This window comes from Orbicella franksi, chromosome 3 (genome assembly GCF_964199315.1).
Source record: "Orbicella franksi chromosome 3, jaOrbFran1.1, whole genome shotgun sequence".
In the NCBI taxonomy this organism is placed as follows: Eukaryota; Metazoa; Cnidaria; class Anthozoa; order Scleractinia; family Merulinidae; genus Orbicella; species Orbicella franksi.
This window is the reverse complement of record NC_138147.1, coordinates 1,307,125-1,331,965: the sequence shown is the minus strand read 5'-3', so window position 1 is coordinate 1,331,965 and position 24,841 is coordinate 1,307,125. Positions and strand designations below refer to the sequence as shown.

The window sequence follows — 24,841 nt, the reverse complement described above, 5'->3', positions numbered from 1 at the left end:
TGCTGAGAATTAAAGTCAATGACCGTTAACGAATTCCAGTGAAATTTGCGAACTTGAACTATGTTACCCGATACTTATCTGAATATTTATACTGATTTATAGAAGAGTCGTCTTCTTGGATTAACCTTCAAAAGAAGCTGGATCCACATTTGGAAACAAATGTTTAATGTTCAGTGACCTGCCCGCTGCTATAAGTTCCATGCACATGCCGACCGCATGTTTGTCGTGAAACGAACTGAACTCCACTGACAGTTTCCATAGGCAACCCCAAAATAAACAATCCCGCAAAATGTAAAGTGAAATTGGCTGTCTTCGGGAACAGTTAGAAGCTAGAGTCAAGATCCATTACCTTTAAAAAGTGCTTGATTTTATTTGTTTGCGTCGACTTTGTTCACGCAGTATTTCTTACTGTCACGTTCGAATACCGCGAATCGGTCACGCGAAAATACTGCAGACCGTGCAGACTTGTTTGGGCCTTTAATTTTGACTCATTTTTTTTGGCGCTAGTTACAAAATGGTGTTCAATATATCTGAAAGTTTGTCATTCATCAACAGGCAGTACAAGCGCAGTGTGTGACTTGATTCAATAGACAAACGCGTAAAAGACTTTGTATGGGAAACTTACTCAGTCTGCACGGTCTGCCGTGTTTTGGCGTGACTGATAAACAGTATTCGAACGTGACAGTAACTACTGAGTGAACGAAGTAAAATCAAGCACTTTTTAAAGGCAATGGAACGTGACTCTAGCTTCTAACTGTTCCCGAAGACAGCCAATTTCACTTTACATTTTGCGGGATTGTTTATTTTGGGGTTGCCTATGGAAACTGTCAGTGGAGTTCAGTTACTTTTAGGACAAACATGCGGTCGGCATGTGCATGGAATTTATAGCAGCGGGCAGGTCACTGAACATTAACCATTTCTTCTTTTAGAGGTTTCCAAAGCTGGATCCAGCATCTTTTGAAGGCTACTCCAAGAAGACGATTCTGCTATAAATATAAATATTCAGGTAAGTATCGGCTAACGTGAACATAGTTCAAGTTCGCAAATTTCACTGGAATTCGTTAACGGTCATTGACTTCAATTCTCAGCAAACAAAGTTATTGTGTCAAAATGCGCCCTTTAGCTCCTTCTTTGACCCTGTAAGATTTCATATCTGGAAATAGTTTCTTGCAATAATGGTTTCGGCGAGAAATCACTTGAAAATGTTTCAAAATAACGAAGCGTTTGCTTTTCTTCCGGGTTTTCTTGCAGTAATCGGTTTCCGTTACGCTTGGATCAAAGGTCACGTTTTCAGGAAGAAGTGCTGCATTTAGTTCGCTATCTCAGCGCTCGCGATTTTATTTACCCAAAAATTTTATTTCACTAATTTGAAGAAGAAACAATGCTCTTTCAGACCAAACTAGTCGTTTTGGGAAAAGCCGTGTACCAGAATGCCTTTTTAGCATTTGAAAATAGGCTAAATGTAGACCTCTTGTTAAGCTGTCTTGGGTTGTTACCTTTGAAAATTCTTCAAATATTTTAGTTCGAATCAAATCGCGATCTGTTTAGCTCTAAATATACAAGAAAGGAAGTACAAATACAACGTGCAATCAGTTTGTTATGAAGATTTTTACTTTTGAGTTTACGAGCCTCTGAATATGCGGCTCATTTTCGATCGATTTTGGCCGATTTGGGGCATCGAACGAAAAAATTGCGTAAAAAAAAAAAAATTTTTGATTTATCGAACTTAAAACAATATTTTTGTAACTAGTGCCCGTAGGGCTTCATTCTGGGCGAGTTTGAAGAAATTCGATTTTTTCGCTATTTCCAAGTCTAGTTGATATTTAGGCGAAGCTGCTCTTAAACGTGTATTCCCTTGTTTGGTTGGCCTCATTAAAATGTCTGAACAAAATTAGTTCTTATTCCCAGTTCATTTCATTTGGGTTTCATATCATCGGAGAGTTTTTTTCTACTCTTGACTCATCCCCTATCTTCATTCTTGCAAGAAATAATACCCCTCCCCAGAAATAAGCCACTCCAAAACAAAGCAAACCCCACCTCCTGCCAAACCTCAGAAGCAGAAAACACCTCCTGAACACAGCAAGCATTGGCTTAAAACATTGCGAGCATTTTCTAGGAATGGACGATGTAATGTTATGTTATCTGCAAATTTGAAAGAGGCCAGTTTATCATTCCAAAGCCACCAAGACTGGGTTTAAGTGAAGCCTTGGAGCCGACTGGCTCATAGCTGCTGGAGCTTATCCCGGTTCCTGTAGCATGAAGCGGCTAGGTGTATTTCTATTCCCCCTGGACAGGATGCTAGTCCATCACAGGTCACTCCACCGCAATTTGTTAGGTTTCCTAAACAATTCGCCAGTACCCATTTATATTCCTGGGTGGAGAGAGGCACTGTGAGAGTTAAGTGTCTTGCCCAAGAACACAACACAGTGTCCCCGGCCAGGGCTTGAACCCAGACTGCTCACTCTGGGGATGAGCGCACTAACCATGAGGCCACCACGCCTCCCACTGGGTTTAACTACCAGAATATTTCCCCAATACTGGACTTACACAATCTAGTTCAATATAAAGCAATGCATCATTCTGTAGAATGGTGACCACAGGTTCTGCAGTTTATCTAGAACCTTGCCAAAGGAAAGAGGCAGGTATCATACATGGCATGTCTGTTCAAATATCTTATTTCTAAATGTGAGTACAGCTAAACATTTTTGCACACTTAAGTATGAAATAATATTGTGGTATCAAACTAAAAATATAGTTGTATGTACAAGAAGAAGAGTCTTGAAATGTTTCACTTACAAACAAAAAATAGCAACAATTTCCGTGTTAGCAGGTTGTGAAAATGTTGCACTATTTCTGGAACAAAAACTGGATGATGTGCACAACAAAATAGGTCATACATTAAATACTGCTTCAACCAAATAGCAGGTAGAAATTCTTATCAGCTATTAAAGTGCTCAGTAGTTAAACTACAGCAAAATGATAACAGAAGTAAAGAGCTGGATTACATGTAGTTGGTCCAAGACATTAATTTGCTACTCAGAGTTTCATGCTTTATAGAAGCACGTTGCCTAATGATTGCTTTGGAAGAAGCATGAAACTCTGATTAACTAATCCAGCTCTTTACTTCTATTGTTACTTCTACAACCAAAGGTTTTATTTCTACCAATTGTTCCAAGCTAATATTAACCTAATGAGCTAAATAACTTATAATTTACCCGCTGTTTCATTTTAGACTATTATTGTTTACATTTCTTCTTTTGCCATTTTCAATGTCACTATTTTATGAGTGGCTAAATGGATGTCAAACAAGTAGACCTAGCAATAAATCTACAATTCCTATATTTTTACCACCATCCTGCAGATATCAGGATTATACTACTGGCCTGGGAACAACACAAATATTCACTAATACAATATTCCATAAACAAAATGATGTATATTACAATATTTATTATTTTAACCATTGCCCCTAACAGGCACACTGGCATGATTGTCAGCAAATATGTAGCTGTCAGCTACTGCAATCCTCAAGTCCATATTTACTGCTAAGAATGTTGACAGTCTGGTCGTAGGCACTGTGGAATCAACATTAAAAATAATTTAAACACGCTAAACACTAAACATTCTAATCACAAGCAATACCAAACATTTTCCCAAGGAACTTGTTACACAAATGTTACACAAATTTCACACTGCTGAGAGTTGCATGAGTCCACTGTCACTTAGACCTTATTAAGGTGGCCGAACACAGTTTTCGCGCACGCTTTCCCTGATGGAATTCAGCGCACGCATAAGGATTGCAAAAAAACAAACATGCCGTCAATACAGCGATCATTTTATTTACTCAGCACCTGCTCTATCTGCGTTATTTTTCTCTAGAATTGAACCCAGTGTATTGATGGCTTTAGTCTTTTATTACAAAGATATCTTAGAAAAGGTAATGATGCAAAGAACCCAGCAATTCTCAGCTTTTTCTTTGTTACCAAAAGAACCCAGTTAAATGCAGCGCATGCGTAGTAAGTCAAAAAATTGCAATTGAATGAAAATTGCACTCTCGCAAATACGCCTATTACTCGAAAACCACTCATTAGAATTTCACGAAATTTGGCACGAAGTTACTTAAGGAAATAAGTAACTGGAGTATTGAAAATAAATGAACTTTAACTAAGGAAATTCTAGATATTCCAGTGAACCTTCAACAAGGGATAATTAAAGATCTCTCTGTTAAATTATTAGCAAAATGGTGTTAGCTTGTGTGAATCGTTACAATCTTGTTGCATGCAAATTATAAAGAAAATCTAATGACTAGATTTTCTATAAATAAACAAAACCGATTTTAAAGGCCTGTTTATATTTATTCATGTTGCCAAGGCAACGGCACATACGTCAGCCTAACCATCAAAAAAAAACCAAAGTTTGTGTTCTTAACTTGCTTGCTGCCAGTTTTGGCGATCGAGGGATCAAGGGTTTTAGAGAAAAAGGTGAACGAACACAGGTATCAAAAACTGTGTTCAGCCACCTTAAGCTGCTAACACTTTGGGAATGATGATATTAGCTTGTCACTCTGTGCTACAATAATTATAAGGAAAAAAAACAGTCTAAATGAAAATATCTGTAGGCCTGTGTACATGCAATTTAAGGTTTAACCTTTGGCTGAAATGTGACATTTGTTTATTATGTTTGCTTACCTTCCCTCCCTGATGATGGAAAACTTGCCAGGAACTGACAGGTTTACTATAGTTGATCCTTTGCGGCATTGTTCACTCAGTCCTAAAACTCCACCATCCAGAATTAGATCCAGCTTTGACCAGATGTCTTTAAACTCCTAAAAAGTAAAACTCTACAAGCTAAGATTTTAACAAAATACAGTTTAATCTTTTTATACAGTGAAATATATCAAATAGAAGAAACTTTTGATATTTACATCACACCAGTTGACAACAATAATTTCTTGTTGACCAACGCTGATGGCAGGCAATGCTTTAGTTACTCTAATAAATCAAAAAGTGAAGTACAAACAAATATTAAAAATACTGATGTAGGGCCAACTCAGCAAGACAAAATTTATTTTTTTGGTATTTTTTTGGTACACTCTTTATTTCAAATAACACAGGGCTATGTTACAAATAATTCAGCACATTATATCGTACTACTTTAAACTACATTTAATTACATTACACTACCTTACACTACATTAGAAGTAAATTACATTAAACCATGCTATACTGTGTTGCAGTTTTACTTTAAAGTGCCGATAACGCTTAGCCAGTTTCTTTTTTTCTCAAAAGTACACAGTGAAAACAAGCTGTAACATGGGATTTCGTCCGCTGATAAAAAAAAAAATGAAACAAAGAATGGGATTTTTTCTTTGCGAAACATCTTAGACAGACATAAATTTTCGAAATTCATTGAAACTGGCTAAGTGTTATAGGCACTTAAAGTAAAACAGCCATACAGAATGGTATCTGTCTAGACACATAATGCCATCTGAAGTTGACTAACAAAATTATTTTTTTCAGATAAAGGACACTATTAGTAGCAAAAAATCTCAAAATCTACACCTCCACCCATACAGTCGACTAACCTCAATTTTTAAACTGCTTTGCCCAACTGTACTAACATTTGCACTGGTCAAGGCAAGTGGCTCTTCACACCTTAAACTCAGTTGCTGAACAAAGTAATGATCAGGAATTCTGATTCCTACAAGTCTTGTAGTTGGGTTTAACCCTGGGTTTAATTGATCAGTTCGTTCAAATATAAGAGTCACTGGGCCAGGAAGCAAGTCTTGAAGAATCTTCTGACTGACAGTTACTTTTCCCCATCTGAAAACAAAAAAACAGTAAACTAATAACCTGAGTGCATGATTTCTGGGAGGCGGGGTAGCTTAATGGGTAGTGCACTGGGCTCTGAATTGAGATAGTCTGGTTACAAGCCCTGGCCAGAGTCATAATGTTGAGTTCTTGGACATGAGACAATTTCCTTTCAGAGTACCTGTCTCCACCCATGTGTATATAAATGGATACAGGTAAATTGTTGGGGCAACGGTTTATGAACCTGTTCGAAAACCAGAGAGTACAACGCACTTGTGATATTTGAAAAATGCTCCAAATTTCACTTGCAATAAGGCTTGTACAATTTTGAGAGAATTTTCAAATATATCTCGTAGTGTAAATCTTTAATAATTTCGCATTCATATGATTATCTGTACAATACGTTTGTATTGTATTGTGTTGTATTATTTGTACTATTGATTGTGCGTGCTATTTGTAGCTAGGTCTGTAACAAACCAACTCAAACTACATTATTTTAGGCAAGTCTGTTACCCGAGCTATGTCTGTGAACTTATTATCGCAACCTTATTTACCTCGCCAGTTAAAATTGAACTATCACTGACAAGAAGATTGAGGTTGCATTGTACTGTTTCTGGAAGACTTCAAGGAGTAAAAAATTCTGTTTTAGAAATAATAATACACATGAAAAAATTACTCGATTCTGATTGGCTAAGAGCAGTGCAGTTCAAGTGTAACACCAGTGCAAATTACACATCGAAATTCTGGATTATGATTGACTGAAAGAAAATAGGGACTTTTCTAAGAAAATGATATCACGTAGAATGATGACGAAAATTTTGTGCTGAAACTTTGAAAAAAGTTTTCTCAAATGAGAAAAAATGGCTTCAAGAAAGATCTTCCGGCACTTCCTCCGCACGAATTTTTTCATGTTTATATTATTAATAAGTAATCATATGGTTTTTCTCGTTCAATTTGGGGTTAATTTGCACTTGTGAGTTTTTCAAAAAGCTGAAACTACACTCGCCGAAGTGGCTCGTGCAATTTCAGCTTTTTGAAAAACTCACTCGTGCAAATTAATTCCAAATTGAACTCGAAACCGTATGATTACCTATAATAATATCTACGAATCCGTAATTCATGAAAAAAGGCATTCCTAACATCGTGGCTGTAATATAGGGAATGTGTATGTGAATGCAACGAAAGAAAATAAATGTACTCATTTTCCAAAATACCTGTACATTTAAAATTACAAATTGCCTTTAGTGAAAAGAGGAAATCTCCCTATTAACCCATTGACACCTGTGCTCTCCATAACCACCCATGAAGAGTGTTGGCCTTTGTTCCACAGCAAACATCATCACCTTTGACCAAAATTGGCATCACTTACTGGTAAACTCAAATTCTGCAGGAGGAAAAGATCTTTCCAATGATACCCAGATCAGAGTGATTGGGTCAATTGACCATGAAATATACACAGAAATGCTTAGAAATTTCAGTGAAAAACTCAGAGCAAAATAACTTATTTCCCTCAACTACACTTGACTACTCTGCGGCAAGAATTTCCCATCTTGATGATGCTTTCTCAGAAATTCTTGAACTGGAAGAAAGCCCAGTAGAAGGTCAATAACTGCAGCAAAAAGATAAGAAAAGGAGAAAAAGGAAACGCAAAAAACAACCGAAAAGCCTAAAGTTGAAGGTCACTTTCAAAATTCTCAAAAATTTTGATTTGTATGCACGCCCCAGCAAAAATGTCATAAAATACGATGCAAGTGGAAAGAAAGGCATGCTGTCATGTTGCAAATGAATGTTTGGGTAGATTGAAGCTAATTTAGCTGATATCTATGCTGAACATGTCCAAAATGTAGAAAAAATGCGTTTAGGCTAAAAAATCTTCAGGTGTCAATGAGTTAATCTGTGTTCGGAAATCTTCATTGCACCAAGATATAAGCAAACTTTTGGAAGCGTTAGTAGATCCAAAGAAAGAAAACAAAATTTGTCACAGCTTTTGAAGAGCTCGTTTGGCAAAATACATATTTTGGATTTTCCGTGCTATTTTTCCTTTTACAGGAAGCCCTCTCTGTGTTCTTCGAAGAAATGAATGTTCTTTGCATTTTGAGGGGACGAAAAAAACAACTGGTCTTACTTATGAACATCTTCTAGCCTCCCAACACAGATAGAAACAGGTTTTTCCTCATGCCGCTTCTTTATCTCATAAAGTTTGTTCACAGCTTCGGTGGACTGAGCCAGTGCCGCAACACCATAGATGGTGTCAGTTGGAAGGGCAATCACTTGACCACTTTTTAGAGACTTGACGGCAGAATTCAGAATATTTTCAACAGCTGGAACACCGTCTAAAACAAAACAGGTCCTGTAATCAACAAGAGATCAAGAATCAAACGTTTTTGTACACGATTCACACAGGCTTACCTTCACGCCGGTTTTCGTTCGATGTTGCGAGATCAATCTTAAAAATTTTCCCTGAAGTATTCATTACAAATGATCTCCAATGGCAGATTTAGTGTACTCTTAGCATAAATACCTAGCTACGGACTTAACAATGAGTTAGAAAACTGTCTTTCAGACAAAACAAAAGAGTTTCACAACTGCATCAAGATTGCACGTGTGTCAGCCATGTTTTTATCCGATGCACTGAGGGCTCTGGAAACCAGACTCGAGGTAGAGAGAGGACCCTGGGAACGAGGTTGTTAGAATTCAAGGTTTGAGGCTGTTGAGGTCGCGAAGCGGCCGAGCGAGCGACGACAAATATCGCGAGAGGTCGATTTGTCTTCTCTTGAAGGGTTTTCATTTGCGTTTCGCGCCAAAAATGAGGAGTGGCGTGACTTGCAACTGGTGTCTCAGATAACCTTTCTTGCTGAACTAGGGCGAACTTTCAAGTTCGCCAATTTTCGGTAACGTGAGCGAAATCCGGCCTTCTGATTGGTCCCTTCAAATTTTCCTGCAATCTGATTGGCTACGGGTCCAATGGTCCTTTGATAATGAACTCCCCGGGGGGAGTATAGGTATGTGCGGTATAGTTTACATAGGTATATGCGGCCCCAAAGAGTAGGGTTTTTCAGCTGTGTTGGCCATAAATAGGGTATCGATTTTGCCCATTTTGGTTTTAGCACTCTAGTCTTGAATTGGGTGTGTTTCTTAGAAGAAGTGGGCCGCATAACCACACCCAACTTTTCTGGTAGTAACCCCCCTCCCCCCCTCCCGCCCGGGCAAGAGGCTAGCCTGGCCTGTTCAAAGGCTCCGGCGGTAAGAGTCTAACCACGGCTGGAGGGGCCGAGAAGGAACTGGCTGAGAATGAAGTGGCTGCAGGGGCCTATGGGGTGGGGGCTTTCTTCTACCCTCTTCCTTCCCTCTCTCTTCGCCCCATCCTCGACTAAGGAGTCTGTTCACAGGATAGCAAGAGGCAAAAAGAATGAAACGCACATACTTTCGTTCAACCATTTATTTCTTTTCTGTGTTTAATTATATTAAACATTTAACTTATTTCTTTGTTTCATTTTCTATAGTTACTGTTTTTAAATACTGTCACAGATTTGACCCATACATTTTCATTGGAAATTAAAAACTCATTTGTGCACCCAGCCCTGAAGTAACTTATAAACTATTGGCGTGTTCCATGCCTGTTTGTTGTTACAATATAGATTCTCTCTACCTATCTTAACATCTGTATAGCTTTACTCTCTAAATTATCTAGCACATATCTATAAATCTCTAACAGTTATTAAAATTAGGATTCCAGTAGTTTAGTTTATTTTGGAATAGCTTACTTAGGGTTGGAACGGTTAAAACTTTAAGAAAAATTTTCAGAAATGGGTCAATACTTTAGAAACCGTAGTATCCATGAATTACTTTCTTATCCCGTAAATAGCTCTTATTCTATGATAGTTTTATTTTTAACTGTAAATAGGTTTATATATTTTCACTACATATTTTTCTTTTATTTATTTATATATAACTTTTCTTGTGGCACATCTGTGAAAAAGCTGGTTCAAATTTCTTAAACTAAACGATACAGTTAAGCGTATGTTCCACGTAAAATAAAATGTATTTGTATTTTGTATTTTATATGTTAAGATAAACTATTACACACCATCTCCGTGGATTGGTCAGAACCTGCACGCATGCGCAAAGGGACGGGCACGAGAAAGACACGACGAACGACCAAATCATACATGACGTCACGTTCCAGTCCAGGATGTAAACAAAACGTTGGAAAGTGATCGCAAGCTATGAACGTTAAAGAATGGTGAATATGTCAGTTGTTTTCTTTTTAACACGGGAAGTATTTTACATGAGACAAGCATCCTTTTGTCAGAAACGTATGCTACGTTTTCGACAAATTCGTGACCTGGTGTTGCGGAGAATGAAAAATGTTGTTGTATTAGAAACTCTCACTTGAAGTGAGAGGTAGTGTACAAATAGCGGCAACGTTGTTACTCTGTTCTTTAACAGCGACTAGAACCCAGGCTACAATCGATGAACACAGTTCCTAACAGCTTCTGATCACGTGGAACCTAAACAGAGAAAGAGAGCATACGTTGACAAACTAAACTTCGGGATGTCTCCGTGGTTAATGACGTAGTATACCTGTGTCTGGGGCGTGTAAAGTGACCTTTAGCAAATTCGGTTCCTCCATCCCGTTATCTGAAGAAGAGATAAAAGACGATATTTGTAATTCTTCCTAGCTGTTATTTGGGTCGTAAGGGTATCTTGTGGATATATGTGATGCTTTCCATGCAAAATTTTCTACAGGGTAGTTCGCGCGCCTAAATCAAGAGCGCCGCCAAGGGTAAATAAATGCAAACTGATTCTTCAGTTTTAGAAGTTCGTCTAATGTGTGAGATCATCAGGGAGCGGGTAGTTCTAAAAAGGCCTGTGCTGGTCATAAAGCAGTGCAGGGACGATCAACTTACACAAACTACAAAAAAGACTGGGTTCTGAATCTGAAATAGACGGCACAAGTGTTACAAGGGTATGCATGAGCTGTCCAACCTACAGCTAGAAATAAATACCTTGAAACAGTTTGCGTAACTGCGTGTTCTGTTGAACTAACAGTTCTTCGCGCGTCTTCGCTCTCCTCAGTTCTGTCTCTAAGGTTTGATACTGTTCTTTCAAATGTTTCACTTCTTTCTCCAGTGTAGAGCATCTATCCTGAGATTTTTCCAGTTCACAGGTTAACTGCAAGCACTTCGCTTTTGTTCCGTCCAGCTCTTCTTTTAGCATATAACACTGGTTCTGTAACACATCTAGCATGTTGCCTTGTGTAAAGATGTTTTTCTTAGAATTTTCCAGTTTAACTTGGAGCGCTTGACAACGCTTCTTTCTCGCTTCCAGTTCGCTTTGGAGTTGCGTTAACTGTTCTCGAGTAGCATTAAGCTGGGTTGTAACTTGACTGCAACGTTTCTTGGTGTTTATGAACTTAACTTTCTGCGTACAATACTTAAGTCTAGCACTGTTCAGTTCTTGTTGCAAGACGCGGCAATGCTCCTGAGAACTTTCAGCTTCGTTAGAAGCATTCCGGCTTTCTTTTTTTGCGTTTTCTAACTGTTCTTTTAGAGACTCACACCTTCTCTTCACGGCATCTAACTCGTTCTCTAATTGGTTACATTGCTGTCGGTACACCGTAACAACCTTTTCAATGGCTTCGCATTTAGCATTCGACTTGTTCAGTTCTGCTTCAAGGGAGATACACTGTGCTTTAGACTCCTCCAGCTCTTCTTCTAACGTGCTTACTTTCTTTAAAGTTTTCGAAGTGCGACGCTTGTGGAGTCTAGCTGTTTGTTCTCTAGAAATGATGTAAGTTTCGTCACGTTGAATGGCCGAGGTTTTCCCTATTAACCTCCAGCGACGCGCCAGTCGTAAGGCCTCGTAAGCTTTCTCGGTCAGGTCCGGAATAAGTCGTAACACGAGATCATAGTCGTGTATCCTATTTCGTATTCCTATTGGATAAAGTCCTTCGGCACTGGTTCGGCTAAATAACTTCTCGTCAATGGCACCAGAAGTCAGCAGAGCATTCCATTGAGTTAAAACCTTCTCCAGGTCTTTAGGAACGCTTTTGAGGTGCGAAAGTATTTTTTCATTTTGAAAAAAGTCGCTAAGTGGCTGATAAATGCCCTTTCTAAAGCGTTCAAGCAGATTCTCAAAGCTCATACAAAGTTCGTCAAATCGCTGAAGCACATTTGATTCCGGAGAGTTTGATTGACTTTTAGGGACTAAGATTCCGCGGAGTTGAACATTTCTTTCCCATGAGGCTAACTCAGCGACATACCTGTTACAAAACAGACATATATAATGTTAGACATGTTAGGTTGGTGTTCACATGCACACACGCTCAACACGTCAGCTAGTCCGCGCTAGCTACAAGGCAGTGTTTTTGGTCCTGCATGCTTAAATAAAAAAGTTCCATCCTATGAAAATTTAACTTGAAGGTACAACAGCTTCAAACACACCCTCTAGAGATAACTCCTCCAAAGGACCTATGATTCCAGGACTGCCAGCGACGGGTTACTTGTTTAAGTTTACGATACAGCTCCTCAAGAAAATGATCCTTTTCTCTCTCACGTGACAGGGTCTGTATTTGTGTTTCAAAGGCAGAACACTGTTCAGCTAGCCACACTTCACGGGCAGTCTGTGATAACACCTCAAAGTCTTCATACTGAAAAACATAAATCACTTTAGTTTCATTACGCACAATTGCTGATGAGCCCTTGATAGCCTAGTACATAAGTTTTTTTTTGGGGGGGGGGTGTGTGAGGGGAGTTAGGGGATGGGCAGTGTGGAAACTGTGTTTATTCAACACATTTCTGCATGTTGAGCTTCTAAACACAATGCCATCGATTTCTGGGGGTTTTGGTGTATACAGCACAGGCTTTGTACATGAAATGTTCTGAATGCTTGAGAGGACTTATGACATGAACCAGGACAGAAAGGAGGAAGCCAGAGGAAATGGAAAAACTGCAACAAGGCCATTTATGAAAAAAAAGCCTTTTTTATTATCATTTCTTCAAGTGGACTCTAAAAGATACTTTGATGGCTAAAAGTAGTGGCGTTTCATCATGAACACCCTAAATGAGACCAGAATCCTTGATTTATACATCCCCAACCTTTTTATATGCCCCCCCCCCCTCCCCCCGGGTTATGTGTTCAGCTCATCTTGTGGCTTTGCTGCTTGCACAATATTTTTGCAGCTTTACCGCAATATTCTTGCAGCTTCACACTAACTAGTCCCAGGACTATACATTGCCCCCTTGTCATAGTATATTATTTTCTTGGTAGTCTGATGAACCTACAGCCAGATAAGGTCACCGTTTAACTACAGCAGAGGTGTAATCATTTCAGAATTACAAATAACTTTCTCTCATAAGCCACATAATTTACTCACTATCTATTCTGTTGTAGATAGTGAGTAGCCTAGCAGTGTCCAGTTGTGGGCATATGAAAAACATGGAATACGCAAAAATGGAAATGGAATTACGATAACTGGTACTGATGTCAATAATACTTTTCTGTTTCCAGATTATGGAGTCTGTGTTTTCCATCTGCCTGCGGTTGTTAACAAAATGGTGGCCACTTGTGTTTTGAAGTGTTTGTGAAGAAGATTTAGATATTTTACCGACTAGAAGATTTAATCTAAGACAACTGGATAATTCACTCACAATTTCTATATGCATGATAGTTGACTAGGGATAGATATCTCTCGATTTTGTAATCCTAATTGTTAAATAGAGTACATTATTAATTTTGTGCTCAGTTTCTTGGCATTTAAATGTACAGGGAACTTTAACATTGCCCATCTCGATTAGCCTATGCTATATACGGGTAGTGTAAGTTGTATGTTGTAATTTGTAATCATGGCAATAAATAAACTGTAAATAAACTGTAAATAAACTGCGATGTTTGAAAGGCAACTGAAAGGCAACTGACGAGTCCCTTGGCAGGGACTTGTTTCTTTATCCTCTCCCAACACTCTTTCCAAGCCCAGTTTAAAAATTTCCAAAAACTGAGAGTTATCCGGCGGGCAATAACAGGTTCCCACAAGAATTCCTTTCGACTTAGGAAACAGGCCCTCCTTTGATACCAGTGTTTATTACACTGTCGGGATTATCCTGTATAAATATTATGATGATGATGATGTAAGGGTAGCCATTGTAAAATTCTCACACATTTTTCAAGTACAATAAACTGTAAACTGTAAAATACATGTAACTGCATTGAGATATCTACTTTTCCTCATCCAAGACTGTTGAAAAACAAAACCAACAATTGATGTGTATGTAGTTAAAGCCCGCAAATACTTGAGCAAAATACTCACATAATAATCTTTCATCCTGTTATGTTGCAATAGCCAATCCTTAACATCACCTTGAATTCTCTGGATTAAAAAAGAATGAGGTAATGAGACTGAGGGAAATGAGCAAGGATTGAAGTGGATATTAACAGATTTGTAGCATTGTGAGGTTCATTAAATACATACAATCTTGAATCCTGCGCATATCTTAGAATTTATTACATAGTAAAGCTAAATTTTCCAATATAAGTATGACAGATGCTCTGATAGGTTGTTTTTAGGGTTGGATTCTTCCAAATTTTAGTAGTGTGTGCATAACGGAAGGTTAACAACTTCTGCTGCAATCATCTTTGGCCAAATAATTGCCATATAATAAACTAATATTAAGCTCAAACTGTTACACTCTACTCAATCTCGCACAGGAACTACTACAAAACTGCAATGACAACACGTTTTCTCATCGATCCTCGTTTCGTTTTTATTCTCGCCCACGCGTGGGATTTTCGATCCCATAATAATAAGTGACCTGGGGCTGGGCCCAGTCCCTCACGTTCTACTTGTAACACACTCCCCTCCAACAGAAATGTCGTCCCGACATTATAACAGGAAATACAAAACCAAAAAGAACAATGGTTAGGAGGGAGCGTCAGTTCTCGTCATGTTTCAAACTGAATACTTATTGTGGCAGTTCCATGATCCGCAGGTTTTGTCTTTAACAGTTTGTAACTAGAGGGAAAATCCAACACAAATTTCGCTTATGAGTTAAGTCACAGAAGGCGAGCAACAGGTCTGCTTGTCCATGGTTAATACTCGGAGTAATCAGTTGTGACTTCAGGAGTGTTCATTACTGGTTTGTCCATATGGGCTGTGGTATATACTGCAGCTGTGGAATGAATGGGATGTGCGGGGTGCAGTGAACACACCGGCAGTGAGGTACAAGCCAGTTGGCCATGACTTGGTAGGGAAGTATCACCTGAGGGCATTGAATTGCGTTTACTACTGGGTTTAAACGTTGGTACTCGGGTACCCCCATCTGACTGTAAGTCAGAATCCGAGGGGGTCGTCTCTCCCTTCTAGGTCGGGTAGCTCCCTCTAGGTGTTCCTCTGAATCTGAATTGTCACTTTCCTCAGGGGCCATATCAGTCACATCTAGGACGGATGAATTTGGCACTGATGAGTCACCAGTGTCCACTTGTGGGTCAGGTTGGTCCCTGGTATCTGACATAGTGGCACAATCTTCATTATCACAGTGGTCCTGTGGGTCCATAGGAGGGGTGTCTACTTCCGCCGGAAAGGCTATTTCATGGGTGACTGGAGAGGACAGTGTGTTCATCTCATACTCATCATCGGAACTCTCTCCAATGTCTTCAGGCTGAGGTGGCACTCTAGGTCTTAGTTGGGTGGTCTTGGATGATGCTCTCGTTGGTTTAGGCAGTGGTAAAGCATCACAAGGAAGTAGCAAGTTACGGTGTAACACTCGTTGTTTCCCACGGCCAAGTTCTGGCTTTACTCGATAGACTGGACTATCAGATATGCGTTCCTCAACTACATAAATTTGCTCTTCCCAGTGTGAACGGAGCTTTCCAGGTCCTCCCCTTTCTGAAAGGTTTCTAACAAGTACGCGGTCGCCGGGGAGTAGGACTGCTGCGGAAGCCTTCTTGTCGTAATACACTTTACTCCTGGCTGACGATTTCTGGGTGTTCCTAGATGCTAGGTCGTAGGCCCGTCTCATATCTGCTTGCCACGTCTTTACATAGTCCTGGTAATCACCCTGTTGAAGGTCGTTGTCTAGGTCAAACAGCAAATCAACTGGTAATCGTGGGGAACGGCCAAACATCAGGTAAAATGGCGAGAACCCAGTCGTTTCGTGTCTTGTGCAGTTGTACGCATGTATAAGCTTGTTTAAGGAATCTTTCCAGTTCGATTTCTTTTCCTCCGGGAGGGTCCTTAGCATCGAGAGTAACGTTCGGTTCATGCGTTCTACCTGGCCATTGCCCTGTGGGTGGTATGGAGTGGTTCGCGAGCTGGCAACTCCACTGAGACGTTCTAGGTTGTGGAACAATTTGTTTTCAAACTCACCACCTTGGTCGTGATGTATTCGTGCTGGGAAACCGAACCTTGGGATAAACTCATTGTAGATCTTCTCAGCAGCAGTACGGGCCGTCTTGTTGCGCGTTGCATAGGCTTGGGCATATTTGGTAAAGTTATCAACAATCAGCAGTACATATTCATATCCACCTTTGCTCTTGTCCAGATGCAGAAAATCAATGGAAACTACTTCAAAGGGTGCTGATGTCATCAGGTGCATCATAGGTGCTTTCGTGACTGTGTTTGGTTTCTTCTGTTTGATGCATCTGCAACGTTGTGTCACAAAATACTCTATGTCACGGTACATATGTGGCCAGTAGAAGCGGGACCTTGCAAGTTCTGCGACTCTCTCCACTCCAAGGTGTCCCATCTCTGTGTGTAGTTCTTTAAGTACCACTGGGATGAAGTTGTGTGGCAGAACTAATTGTATCTTAGAGCTTGTTCTTCGTCGCAGGATACCATGTTCATCAACTTCCAGTTTCTTCCATTCTCTCATAAGGTTGGTAACTCCATGGGGTTCATTCTTCAGTTGGCCACCACCCGGTTTGATCCCGTGTGTCTTGTAGTAAAGCACGCGGCATATAGCACTATCCGAGTACTGTGCCTCCTTGATTTCACTAGGGCTGAAGGGTTTTAGATTCAGATCCTTTAATGTCGGTTCAGGAGTTGTCAAGTCTGCGGCAATTGCCGTAACCCATGGGATTGTGCCTTTTGCCTGTTCCCTAACTGCTTCCACGGTTGCTTCAAGGACATCTTTGGGTACTTCCTCTGTACAATCGCTCATATACTTGTCTATGTCCAATGGGATTCTTGACAGAACATCCGCGTCAACATTAGTCTTGCCCGGTCGGTACTTGATTGTAAAGTTATAATCCGCTAACTCGGCCACCCACCGATGCCCCGTGGCATTCAACTTTGCTGATGACATCACATACGTTAACGGGTTATTGTCAGTGAAAACAGCGAAGGATGGAGCATAGAATAAGTAATCCCTGAATTTGTCAGTAATTGCCCACTTTAGGGCCAAGAATTCTAACTTTCCTGAGTGCAAGTGGTAGTTCCGTTCCGCGGGCGTCAATGTCCTTGAGCCATAGCCAACAACTCTCAATTTCCCCCCTTGTTCTTGGTAGAGCACCGCCCCAAGTCCTTCGCTTGAGGCATCCGTGTGCAGTACAAATGGTCGTTCAAAGTCAGGGTAAGCCATTACCCCTGGCTGCATAAGAAGTTCAATTAGGAAGTTTAATCGCTCTTGGTGTCGTTCATTCCACGGGATTTTGTGATTTGATGACGATTGTCCTTTCGATGTCGGCAACTTCCACTTGGGGTGCTGTTTCTGTCCTTTAGCTCTGCTGGGCTGGTCACTGCATTCTTTAACTGAAAGTAGGTCATAAAGGGGTTTGGCTAATCTGGAGAAGTCGCGAATATATTGGCGGTAATAGCTTATGAAACCCAGGAGTTTGCGCAATTCACCAACAGTTCTTGGTTTAGTTTCCTTAAGGGCTGCCACTGCTGCAACGTCTGCTGAGTCCATCGTGTAGCCATCTGCTGAGACTATTCTGCCTAAGTAACGAACACGGGGCTTGAACAACTCACATTTCTTTGGCTTCAGCTTGATACCATACTCCTGCAAACGTTTAAGTACCTTTCGCACATTGTCTACATGCTCAGAAAATGTCCTACTGTACACCAGGACATCATCAAGATATGGAATACATATTTCATCGCGGAGACCTTCTAGGCATTTCTCCATGTACCTCTGGTAAGCTGCCGGTGCATTTTTAAGGCCAAAAGGAATCCGGTTCCACTGGTATAAACCCCAGGGGGTGATGAACGCTGTTAGATGTCGGTGTTCTTCTGCTACGAATCCTTGATGATATGCCTTTCCTTGGTCTAACACTGAAAAGTAAGTGTTCCCACTGAGACTATTCAGGATGTCTTGGATGCGAGGGATGGGCTGGCGGTCATCCTCAGTTTTGCTGTTTAACTGCCTATAGTCAACACATAGTCTCAGACTGCCATCTTTTTTTCTCACACACACCACTGGGGAAGAGTAGGGTGACTTTGAGTTGCTTATCCAACCACGATTGATCATATCCTGCAAGTGTGACTTTACCTCTTCGTACAAGGGCTTTGGAATTGAATTGTATGTTTTTTGTACTGGGACGTCATCTCTCAGGTTGATTTCCAATTTCAAATGTTCGGCACATCCAATGTCACCATCATCTATAGCGAAGGCCCCGGATTCTTCCCTCAACATCTCCTTGACAATCACCCGTTGCTCACTTGACAAATGGCTCAAGTCAACTGGGGGAGTCCACTCTGCTTTACTTTGTTCAGGCTGACTTGGCTCCCGCTCACAACTGGTTGCCTCACTCCAAGTTTCACCTTCCTCTTTCTCTTGTTTCTGTTCAGCTTCGACTGGCAGTGGCGTGACGGACTGCACTAACTGTATAGTGCCCAGTTCTGTCCGCCTACGTAAGGTCATCTCTCGTTCGGTGTTGTTGCATACTGGAACATACATTCGGCTCGAAGACCTCGGGGAGATTCGGTGGAGACAGCCCTGAACTTCTAGCCCCTCAGGCCACGCCCCTTCCTCTTTGGGCTCAAACACAACAGGCAAATCTTCTTCTAGTAGTCCAAAGTGTACCTGACATTTGACTCTCACAGTCTCTCCCGGTGGAACACGTATGTCTTGTCTGCCGACTCTGAGCATACCGGTGTCAGCTTCATCATCCATACTTTGGATGAAATTAACCAGCGCTCTTGCTTCGCCCTCTTTCACAGATGGGAACGAGTCATTCACTATTCGGGGCAATAGGCTGGTTGTGTTGGGGCTACTACTCCTCTTAATGACCTCTTCAATGACATTAAAGCCGATGATGGGATACTCCTGATTATCTTCACTTCCTATTAGTATGGGTACTGTCAATGGCTCCGAGTACCCGTCCTCCCCAACCAACTGGAACTCCACCTCAATCCAGCCATCATATGCGATTTTTGTACCGTTCACGGCCTGGAGATTTAATCCATCTTCCCCCAATAACTCGCTTATGTCTCTTACTGGCTCGTTTGGTAGGTTAATTTCTTTCCAATGTTTGGACACAACACAAACTTGAGCTCCGGTATCCCACAGGGCATCCACCTTTTCCCCTTGAATCAAGCAGGAAACCACACATTTTCTTCCCACTAATTTGGTGAGTTTAGAGCGTTGTCTCGGGGTTAGGTGGGAACTGAACGACGTTTTCAATGTTTCAACACTTGCCCTTTCCCTCAGTTCAACTTCGCTAATGGCTTGACATAGTTTCTTATGCTTCTCCCAATGTTCCCTTTGACAAACTTTTGAACAATAGTGGCTAGTATGGCACTGTGAACACCGCAAGTATTGATGTGCCCAATCCTCCCTCTTTCCACAGTTCATGCATTGTTGGGACTGCTCATGAATCGGGGGGGCTGCTCCTTGTCCCGTGGGGGCAACCCTTGTCTGTTTCCCTGGGGGCTTGCTGAGTTATAGCCCCTTCGGCTTGACCTTAGGCATTGGTAACTGAAGTGGCCGACATCACCACAGTTGAAACAATGGTTGCAACGGAAACCCCTTCCTTGTCTTTCACAATTCCAGCACCCTCTAGGGCGAACCCTCCCTTGCTCTACAGGGTTGTACTGTGGGTGAGGGCTAGCGCGGCTTTGTTGTTCCATGCCCTCCCGGATAGCAGCCAATTCCGCTTTCAACTCTCTAACTTCAGTAAGAAGGTTAACTTTTGGTGGCTTTTCTGGGGTTTTACCTTCAACTGAGGCATGGCTGTCATCATGGGTGGCCAATTGAGCTACAAGCTGTGTGGGGGTTCGGTTTGTGAGCTGGTCATGACGGGAACCAAGCTTCTGCATTCTTTCTGTTTCATTACTAACTGCTGCATTCAATTTCTCAAAAAGTTCTTCATCTTCCACTTGGGTGTTTTGCAGGCATGGTTTTATCTCCATTTTAATGTTATCATTCCGTAACCCAGTTAATAATGAATGCAGAAACATGCACTGTACCAGCTTTGGGTCATACTTCAAATCAGATCCTGCTTCTTGAGATGCAAACAGTACTTTCTGCTTTAGATCAAGGAGGCGAACAAGAAAGTCCTGAGGGGTCTCCCCAGCTTCCTGTACTGCCGAACTGAGCAGCTGATACATTTCCGTAGCCCCCCTTTCTTGGTAATGTGACCGGAGTATTTTACGTAATCTGGCAAGATCTAGATCGGGCTTACCTTCCAAGTAGCTCCTCAATCTAAGGCCTGGATTGATAGCTCGAATAACAGCCTCGACAATTTCTTCTTCTTTATAGCCCCGTTTCAATCCAGCGTTAATTTGGTGAGCAAGACTGGTAAAGCTCAAGCGATCTTTCTGACGTGAATCTCCAATCTGTCCCGATATTTTAAATTCCTTCCTGAACGGTGGAATCGCTGTGGTTTCTTTAGGCGTAACTGCATTTGTGCTTGACTTGACAGCAGACTTCTGATCCACATGTTCGGTTTTCACACCACCCTCTTGTTCACTCTTCGCGTCCTTCGTTGCCGGTTTCTTTTCTTTAATTGTTTCTCTGAGATTCGTTAGTGCTTCAGTTCCGAGTTCTTCGGCGTCTAAATATTTCGTTAGGATTTGTATTAACGCCAGGCGTCCTGTATCCGTCTCTTTAACTTCGATATGTAGCCCCGCACAGATTTCTCGAAGACTCGCTTCGCTAAGCTGACAAATTGCTGTTCTCACCTCTATCTGAATCTCTTCGACGACTTCTATAGACATTTCGGTGGTTTCTTTATCACGTCGGGGTCACCAAATGTTACACTCTACTCAATCTCGCACAGGAACTACTACAAAACTGCAATGACAACACGTTTTCTCATCGATCCTCGTTTCGTTTTTATTCTCGCCCACGCGTGGGATTTTCGATCCCATAATAATAAGTGACCTGGGGCTGGGCCCAGTCCCTCACGTTCTACTTGTAACAAAACCTTTAAATTTTACTTCAAAAATATCTCAAACTACAATCTTTGCTGTTGCTTCCCCAGCAACACAAGGTCAATAATAGAAAATTAACCTTGATATAAAAGTTCATTAATTTTCTTGTTAACTACATCACAGATCAACATTTCACAGCTACAATTTTTTTTTATTATTATTTTGCTTCAACTGTCAAGTGATTTGCAACTTTTCTAGCAAGAGAATGCCAGGTGCTTATTACTAGCAGCTTATTGTATATTTATCCTAAACTCATAAGATATATTTAACCACCTGTTGAATCAGGCAACAGCAAAACATAATTGTCACAATTTCCCATCCAAACTATTTAGGAACATTAATCTATCATTTTTTTCAGTCATCAACAAATAAATGATTTTTAGCAGTACAGAGATCTATATATGCATCCTTGTTTTCAATGTAGGTAACATGAGAAGCAAAGCAGAAAACTACAGTACATGTAACTAAAGTAAAGACAACATTATTGATTAAGGAAAACATTTGGATTTTTTTGGCCTGAAATTCAAATTATAAATGTTTCAATTTTTGTTTCCACAAAGTTCTCTGTATAGGATAAAGCTACGTTCCACACCCGGTTAGCCTTCACACTCCCACTCATGTCTCTGTTTGTGGTTTTGTTTTCAAATATTTCTATAAATATACAAATTCAATGGAAAAGAGACCAGCTAACCACACCCTGTCTTGTCTGAATTATTTGCATAAGATGGGTGTGTCACTTGATTTCTTACAAACTAAATAGTCAGTGAAAAAACAATAATTTCTTACTCACATTATTTTCCTGATCGATCTTCTTTTCATAAGTTCCACTTTCGCCCAGAATTACAATATCTTTCCTAGTCAGCAGAAAAAAAATTACCCCATAAATGTTTCCATTGAGTTGAGGCCATCAGACTAAACTAGCCCAGATAGCTACATTCAACAGGTGCTAAATTAAATCAGAGGGGAAAGTAATTAACATCAAAAAACAAAGAACAAAACTTCTGAAACCCATGTTGATGCAGCATTACATACACAGAAAATATGTATCATGATTAGACACAGTTCCTTTTTTTCTTATTTGTCCACTGGAAAAAAAATACTGAAAACATTGTAAATATTTAATGGTATCAAAACACACAAAAAAAATTCAGGTGGAACAAAGGAAATCTCTGGTGACTCAGATATTGAAACAAAGAAATTTGTACATCACTATACCAAAACAATAAGGTTACAAAAAATCCCCAAGAAAAAAACTGCTCACTACCTCTGTAATTTTACACTGGATAAATATGTTCATGTACATGAACGATTTTCTTCAGTTTTGAAACAAATTTTATTCGGACCATTATTCATTTGAGACATACATTAGCTGTCAAATTTGCATATTCTTCAAAGCAGAAAAAGTAAACAACAGCTCAAGTATTTTTCCATCGTAACAAAATTAAAATTAAACATAAATTCTTCCACCAACCCTTAGTTTCATCCGTCAAGGATAGAAAAAATCGCCTCAGGGGCAGAATCTGAAGACAGTGGTCCTTCCTCATTGCTTCCTCGTGCTCGATTCCAGTATGCTTGCACCTGTCAAGCAGAGAAGGGTGCACATCTTCAACGAACCACAGATCTACGAAAGCGATAAGACCCAGTGATAATGGCACACAGATGCGATGAAAACTACTGTAGATTAGCACAGTTCATAGCCCCAATGTAAATGTAACAAGCACGAATTTCACGCCCTTTCACTTTCAAGGCGCGTGACATATTCACAGTTACTGTGTTAGTTTTGGTCACACAAAAATTGGACCAAGGTGTGATCACACTTTGATCGAAACTAGATCTGAGCCAAACGATTTAATAGCTTTCAAACGGGCACTATAAACAGACATCTTGGGTTTCACCTCACTGACGAATTCGGTAAAACACGCACACGGGACACGGAAGCTTGTTTCATGATGTTTAACTTACTTTTTAGTTCTCTTCGCTAATAGCACTGAAATGCGCAATAGTCTTTCGCGTTTGAAGCACTACAACAGATATCGCAATTGCTTAAGCTGTTTTCCCAATCATAGTCATGGTCCTTTATTAAATTTCGAAAAATTTTCCTCGACCGGAAAAGCCTAAACCGCTTATATGTGCAATACATCTTTTCGATCCTTAGATGTAAATATAGTTTCGAACGCAATTCACTAGTTTCAAGTTTGCTGTTTCAAACGCATGCTCTCACGTTTAAGCTCAATAAAACAGGCGAGAAGTTTAATTCCACTTAACTGGCACGACAATTCCATCTACGTTCAAAATACGAGCCCACAACCATAACAAAGGATTGATAGTTCAAACTACTGTATAGCGAAAAATTTCCGATCAAGCCAAAAAAAGAAAACTTAACTAGTTAGATGTGACTTGTATTCGCGCTTAATCATTAAAACGCTAGGAAGTTCAGGATTGATCGCCTTACCTGAGAAATTCAGAGACTAACTAATATAGTCGTCTTGTTTTGGTTTGTGAAGTTTATTCACTCGCGACTCATTCATGTTCTAGGCCTTATTAATATTCAGCATAAATATTTAACACGTCACGCGTGCTCAACAGGTGGCTATTTACCATTCGTGGCCACGTAGACATGGCGTTGACAGATAACCCTTGTTAGAAGCTATAATAATTTTTCTCCTTAGCTTCCGCCTTAACCTGCACCACATTTGCAACGAGATCAAAATGTTGATACGTTTAAATGTAATTATAAGCATGTGTGACGGTGTCGAAACTCGGCGACTTGCACAGTACAAGTTGTACTCCAGGCTTGTACTCTTGGAAGCGCGTGCAAAGAAATCAACGCCAATCTTTGTTGTCCATATATTTGAAATAGATCCTTCATATAAAATATGCTTATCACTAACTTTTTTTTCAGCAGATCCAGGTCTAAATGCAAGATTTAACGTTTTAGTCTGTACGGTCACGCAAAAAAACCCACGTAAGCTTCAACATTTTCAGATAAAACGTCACTGTTAATATCCATGTTAATGAATCATCTCAATATTTTTGATACCAAAGAAAGGGTATAAGCCCATATCATTAATTTTCCGTCGATGAATTGTCACAACTCACCACAGCTGACTCCCCTCACTACCTCACGGCTTTGTGCTCTTGTCACAGGCTTGTTCGTCCGCCATTTTTGAACACAACATCGGAGCAAGCATAATACATAGCTTCTGATTGGGTCAAACAGTTTGTCAAAAAAGTAGCCAATTAGAATTTGCGTTATGTATCCGTCATATTCCCGCTTGTTTCTATGCAACGAAAGCCGGACCGTAAATCAATTATGGCGGCCAATTCAGGCTAAAAAAATATGCAATATATCTTTTCGAAATTTAGCTGTTGTAACCAACTAATCATTTGAAATAGACTGTAGAAATTGAGTTAAGGGATCAGTTATGGAGGGAACTGTCGCAGGTGTGAGAATTGTTCCTCCGGTGGTAGAATTTTTCGATGCTGAATCAGACGTGGTGCACCAAATGACCCTGACAGTACAAAACCTGAGCAAGTCTTCGAAGAGCATCAGATTTCATGGACCTGCATCGAACGTAAGTGGTTTGTGATCTTCAACCACATGTACTCGCTTAGTTATGTTCTGACATTTATATCTGGATTCTTGCAAAGTCACCCAGTG

At 40.4% G+C, this 24,841-nt stretch overlaps 3 protein-coding genes across 6 annotated transcripts in view; 1 reads left to right on the top strand and 2 right to left on the bottom strand.

Annotated features, from left to right (window-relative positions):
* Positions 1–1,843: 1,843 nt before the first annotated feature.
* On the bottom strand, positions 1,844–9,008 carry LOC145480575 (threonylcarbamoyl-AMP synthase-like). Its single transcript, XM_081458834.1, has 5 exons — positions 8,220–9,008; positions 7,936–8,143; positions 5,585–5,822; positions 4,689–4,825; positions 1,844–3,575 (listed from the first exon to the last, which is right to left on the bottom strand). The coding sequence occupies exons 1-5, from the start codon at positions 8,281–8,283 to the stop codon at positions 3,512–3,514; spliced, it is 711 nt and encodes a 236-aa protein (XP_081314960.1). The 5' UTR covers positions 8,284–9,008; the 3' UTR covers positions 1,844–3,511.
* A 527-nt stretch (positions 9,009–9,535) lies between these two features.
* Positions 9,536–24,340, bottom strand: LOC145480570 (uncharacterized). 3 transcript variants are annotated; one of them, XM_081458827.1, is made up of 8 exons: positions 23,633–23,731; positions 22,652–22,801; positions 21,971–22,034; positions 14,119–14,178; positions 12,257–12,462; positions 10,820–12,075; positions 10,395–10,451; positions 9,536–10,321 (listed from the first exon to the last, which is right to left on the bottom strand). In XM_081458827.1, the coding sequence occupies exons 4-8, from the start codon at positions 14,131–14,133 to the stop codon at positions 10,311–10,313; spliced, it is 1,545 nt and encodes a 514-aa protein (XP_081314953.1). In that variant the 5' UTR covers positions 14,134–14,178; positions 21,971–22,034; positions 22,652–22,801; positions 23,633–23,731; the 3' UTR covers positions 9,536–10,310. The 3 variants fall into 3 exon arrangements, with proteins under 3 accessions (XP_081314953.1, XP_081314952.1, XP_081314951.1); XM_081458826.1 differs by lacking the exon at positions 23,633–23,731 and adding an exon at positions 24,280–24,340 and having other exon boundaries at positions 9,536–10,451; XM_081458825.1 differs by having other exon boundaries at positions 9,536–10,451.
* Positions 24,341–24,479: 139 nt separating this feature from the next.
* LOC145480566 (cilia- and flagella-associated protein 47-like) overlaps positions 24,480–24,841 on the top strand; it is a 34,182-nt gene continuing 33,820 nt past the window's right edge. For both annotated transcript variants that reach the window (XM_081458809.1, XM_081458808.1), the window contains exon 1: positions 24,480–24,755. In XM_081458809.1, coding sequence (XP_081314935.1) covers positions 24,606–24,755 — 150 coding nt within the window. In that variant the 5' untranslated portion in view covers positions 24,480–24,605. The remainder of the gene's footprint in view (positions 24,756–24,841) is intronic.